This window comes from Phoenix dactylifera, chromosome 4, assembly GCF_051530095.1.
Source record: "Phoenix dactylifera cultivar Ajwa chromosome 4, Ajwa_hap1_PhDact_Kaust_v1.1, whole genome shotgun sequence".
Lineage (NCBI taxonomy): Eukaryota > Viridiplantae > Streptophyta > Magnoliopsida > Arecales > Arecaceae > Phoenix > Phoenix dactylifera.
The window spans coordinates 791,025-796,231 of NC_143193.1; the positions used below are offsets into that span (position 1 = coordinate 791,025).

Consider the following 5,207-nt stretch of genomic DNA (forward strand, 5'->3'; position numbering starts at 1 on the left):
GTACAATTCAGTGAGGTCATGAGAGTGAACTTAGAGCAAACCATGCATTCATGCATGCGAAGCGACATCAAAAGCCTCTTCTGCTAGACTAGCCAAATTCAAGTGGACAGAGAGGCGAAAGCTTTTTGGATGACTAGTCTTGCAAACGTAATCCCAACACTTTCAGTTCCAAGCAGTACTGTTTGGGTCCCTAAAGTTAGTGCAAGGGTACTGAATTCGTGACGCTGGAATTGCTTGTTGGTTTCGACTTTTTGTTCTCTTTGGATATTAAAAATACCATGAGGTTTGACCCTTAATAGCTGCATCTAATCACAGCCTACCAGACATGGGCACATGTGTAGGACCTCCACAACCTCTTCTCCCCCCTACATTTTATGCTCTTTCCCATACATCTGTTTCAAATGCGTCGATTCCAAAAATTCCAGCCCAAAGGCCACTAGTTTATTCACCTCCTGCCTTCCTCCATCAGAAGCTACCAAGAAGCACAAACCTGCAATTCGGAGAGAGGCTGCTGTTTTTATATATATGAGGCAGGCCTAATAGCTTGAAGGCCAGGTCCTTTGTGGCAGCCTCTTCCCCCCCCTTAGGAAATGAGCCACCACCACCTCCATAACATACATTCACTTCCATGGCTATCTAAGTTCAGCTTTTTCATACGTCGGTCATGAAAGTGTTTCTTCGCCTCCTGCATCGAACTCGCCGGTCTTCTCCAGCTTCCCGATATCGATGATGATCCCCGAATGCGATCCCGATGACGGAGAGCGCAGCATGAGGCTCATCGAGGACCTGACCGCCAACACGTCTCAGGTCCAGCAGCAGGTTCTGAAGAAGATCCTGACAAGAAATGCGGGCACCGAATACCTGCATGGCTTCCTTAGAGGCCACGAAGATGGAGATCTCTTCAAGAAGCAGGTGCCTGTCATCGACTACGAGCAGGTCAAGCCTTACATCGAGCGAATTGCCAATGGCGAGCCATCTCACATCATCTCTTCTCAGCCCATCACAGAGCTGCTTACAAGGTGCTTGACTGTGCCATATTTCCAGCTACTCGAGCACCTCTCATTGAATTCTTTCTTCTTTGCAGCTCTGGGACTTCCGGGGGCCAGCCAAAGATGATGCCTTCAACTGCAGAAGACCTCGACAGGAAGACCTTCTTATACAACCTCCTGATTCCTGTTATGAATCAGTGAGCGACTTGCTTTTCTTCATTATAGTCTAATGGAACAGTGAAGCAAACGATCCATGAGTCCACTGATGCTTCGTCTTTTGATCTCAGGTATGTGGAGGGCCTCGACCAAGGGAAAGGCATGTACCTCCTGTTCGTCAAGCCGGAAATCAGCACTCCCTCGGGCTTAACGGCGAGGCCTGTGCTCACGAGCTACTACAAGAGCAGCAATTTCCGAAACCGGCCCTTCAACAAGTTTAATGTGTACACCAGCCCGGACGAGACCATCCTCTGCTCGGATAGCAAGCAGAGCATGTACTGCCAGCTGCTTTGTGGTCTGATCCAACGGGACGAGGTGCTCCGAGTCGGAGCTGTCTTCGCCTCGGCCTTCCTTCGGGCAATCAAATTCTTAGAAGATCACTGGGAGGAGCTTTGTTCCAACATCAGGACCGGGCATGTCGGCGACTGGATCACGGATACTAGCTGTCGAAATGCTGTTGGCAAAATTCTTGACAAACCGAATCCTGAATTGGCCGACTCCATCGAGCTGGAGTGCAGAAAGGAGCCATGGGAGGCGATAATTAGGCGGCTGTGGCCGAGAACAAAGTACGTCGACGTTATAGTAACAGGATCCATGGCGCAGTACATTCCCTTGCTCGAATTCTACGGCGGGGGGCTGCCGCTAGTCTCCACCATGTACGCATCATCCGAGTGCTACTTTGGGATCAACCTGAGACCATTAGACCTGCCATCTGATGTCTCATACGTCCTCCTGCCGAACATGGCCTACTTCGAGTTCATCAAGGTCGAGAGGACCGACGAAGACGAGACCGGCAGCATCGAGTGCAATGGCAATGGTGAGTCCAGGGTGGTGGATCTCGCGAACGTGGAGGTTGGTAGCTATTACGAGCTCGTCGTGACCACATTTACAGGTGAGATATCGCTTTCTCTGCATCTGAACCACATCCCTCCATTGACCTCCATGGCTTTTCTTGTTGCTCTAATGGTAGGCAGCGTCCATTCGATCGCACCTCAGCCACAGTGCATGCACAGTTTTTTTTTTTTTTCTCTTTTCCAAATTTCACAGTGCTGTCATTGGATCCTGCATGCTTAAATAACATGAAGTCTTGGTCCAATTGGGAATCATATGGCTCCCACTCTGGCCATCAAGTTGACTTTCTCCTGTGATCTCCCAAAAGGCTATCAACTTACGCAATTGGTTTTCATAGCATGGCATTTGAATTAAGACTTTGATTATATGCTCGAGAGTATTTAGAAACCAATATTCAAAGAATTGCTCGAGTCGGTTGGTGAACATCGATTCAAGATTCGAGCTAAAATCCAGACCGAACCCAATTCCAGACCTATCAAACCAACTCTAACACCAAAACTAATCCATTGCTCTTAAAATTTACCTTGTGCTATATGGTTGAGATCAAGTGGCACCTAGGAGCCTAACTCTGCAAACCATTTGTTATCTGAATCCAAGCACCTCACCCCCCACAGATTTTTTTTTCTTTTTTTATGTGAGTAAAGATGGAGGAAGTGAGACACTTCCCCCTGATTTATTTATTATAGGAGCCCCCACACAAAGATAGAGACTACCCCCATCAACTTTAAACAACTAAGCTGAAGTGGCCAGCTGCGGGGATCTGACCCACAAACTTTGCCTGCACTCATGGAAGTCCACAGGTTTGGCTTCATTTGTGCAGATGCATGCACATATAGAAACCAACTGCCCCACTGATCATCTGCTGGAATCCGACCAGGAGTTAATCTGCTTTTGGTTTGGAGGTGTACCTTTTGGAAACTTAGGCCCACTTCATTGATGCTGAAGTCATAGATCAGGCACTGCTATCAGAATCATACATGGGATGCATTGCACCCTCACCCATGTGCATCTGTTTCTACAATAAATATAACAAATAATCCTCTTTAATGTCTGGTTAGCCGAAAACCTCGGCTAGCTAGCCACTTGTATGGCATATCCTGAACCATACATGAAAATTTTGATATGATCAATTCGATGAATAAATCTTGAGTAGTTGCGACAAGGCTTTTCGGTTAAGATTGCCAAGTTTAATAGAGTATCCACTCCGAGTTCTTATGGATATTTGACCCGATTGAGCTGTTGGTAGGACTAGACTTCGTCCTTAGAATGGAAGGGATGGAGTTCTAATCTTATCAACTTTGGCTGAGCATGATGGATTAGTCTTAATTCTATCTTACAAGAATTGTTCGGTTTTTGCATCATATATGCAACCAAAAACTTATTTTTCCTCTTGTCAAATGCAACCAAAAGTAAATGTATGTCGGTCATAAAGATTGATCATTTTATTTGTGTACATTTCTTGGTGTATTGCTATGCACTCGGTTCATGATTCGACATGCCAATCTTTCATATGTAACATGGAAGTTGCCTGCAAATGCTTGTCAGTATTCAGCTACAACTGAAGCTAGCCTTGTTGCAACTTATGTCCATATATTTACCTGGTATATTAAAACAGTACTTCTTTCTTGCCACAAAATAAAAGTAGATTTTCACCAATAGTTTGAAATATACACACACAGAAAAAAAACTTATGTAAAACTACTAACATCAGTCTGAGAAGATCATTTTAAAGTTTAAACCTCTCAGACTATTTCTTGTTTTTGATTGCATGGTGAAGCCCTAGGGTGGATGATACTTCTGCATGCCCAAGTAATTAAGACACTACTACTCCAAAGTCCAACTAAGGTTTTACTTGAAACAGATGATATACTCCATTTGCTTTCTTCTTCTCAGGCTTATACAGGTATCGGGTTGGCGACATCCTCATGGTGACCGGTTTTCACAACACGGCGCCCCGATTCCGGTTTGTGCACCGCCGCAACGTAGTCCTCAGCATCGACACGGACAAGACCAATGAAGAAGACCTCCTCAAGGCCATAACACAAGCCAAGCTCCTCCTGGAGCCCCTTGGCTACCTTCTCACTGAGTACACCAGCTATGCCGACACCTCCTCCATACCTGGCCACTACGTGCTCTTCTGGGAGCTCAAAACAAAAGGATGTTCAGATCTCTCAAACCTTCATCAGACTGTCATGGAAGAGTGCTGTTCCACAGTGGAGGCATGCCTCGACTCGGTTTACCGCCGGTGCCGGAGTAAGGACCGGTCGATAGGGCCACTGGAGATCAGGGTGGTGCAATGTGGTGCTTTTGATGCATTAATGGATTTTTGTGTTTCTCAGGGTTCATCAGTGAACCAGTATAAGACACCTAGGTGCATCAAGTCCAGGGAAGGCATTGGAATCTTAGAGGAGAGGGTGGTGAGGAGGTTTTTCAGTGGGAAGGTTCCTCTGTGGGAGCCTTACAGGTTGGAGACCGGGGCTGATTGAAGGAGGTGGTCGGTCTTTCTCTTTCTTTGACTGCTCTTGAATGCTGGGCTCCAGAGAAAGTTTGGAGGAATCTTTGCTGTCTGTTGGTGGAAAGCTGAAACCCAACTTGGAGACTGTGCAGCGATGTGAATCTTTGGGTTCCATTGAAGTGCTGTTGAGACTAGGATTGTGTGTAGGTGAGATAGTTTACTAGTGCCCCATGTATTGAATTAATTAGGTTGGCCCAATTGATCTATTAGTCTATTTCAAGCATAACAATGTTAGCATTTCACTAGTGGAACATGGCTTCATTTGCTTTAATATATCACTGGAGAATCTTATGCCAATATTTTGAAATCCAGCATGGATATCTTTCCTTTCTCATATTGTTCAGAGAAAGCCAGTCAGAGAACCAGTAGTGTCATGGAAAAATGAATTGATAGAGAGGAAGAAAGGAGGAAGACTTGCAAAATTTTGGGCCAGTCTGAGAATACACTAAAATTCTACAGGATCTGTGATCTTAAAAGTCTTAATAAATCATCGTAATGATTGATTGCAGAAATAATTACAAATTGGCATAATTTTTTAGCACAAATTTTATATGAAATATCGGATAATTTCTTTTTCTTCGAAGTATGATAGTACATAGGCGAGAAGTTCTCTATAACCTGTTCGACCTAACATA

General features: G+C 45.1%; 1 protein-coding gene across 1 annotated transcript; it reads left to right on the forward strand.

Moving 5' to 3' along the window:
* Positions 1-399: 399 nt before the first annotated feature.
* Positions 400-4,869, forward strand: LOC103712412 (indole-3-acetic acid-amido synthetase GH3.17-like). The gene is made up of 4 exons (XM_008798929.6): positions 400-1,019; positions 1,085-1,186; positions 1,277-2,097; positions 3,951-4,869. Exons 1-4 carry the CDS (start codon positions 727-729, stop codon positions 4,541-4,543), a joined length of 1,809 nt encoding a protein of 602 aa, XP_008797151.2. The 5' UTR covers positions 400-726; the 3' UTR covers positions 4,544-4,869.
* Positions 4,870-5,207: the final 338 nt, after the last annotated feature.

Bases quoted from the DNA above. Each gene is read 5' to 3' on its own strand.
- LOC103712412 (XM_008798929.6), top strand. From the start codon at position 727: ATGATGATCCCCGAATGCGATCCCGATGACGGAGAGCGCAGCATGAGG. The intron at 1,020-1,084 runs GTGCTTGACTGT...TCTTCTTTGCAG, and splicing joins ATCACAGAGCTGCTTACAAG to CTCTGGGACTTCCGGGGGCC. The intron at 2,098-3,950 runs GTGAGATATCGC...TCTTCTTCTCAG, and splicing joins CGTCGTGACCACATTTACAG to GCTTATACAGGTATCGGGTT.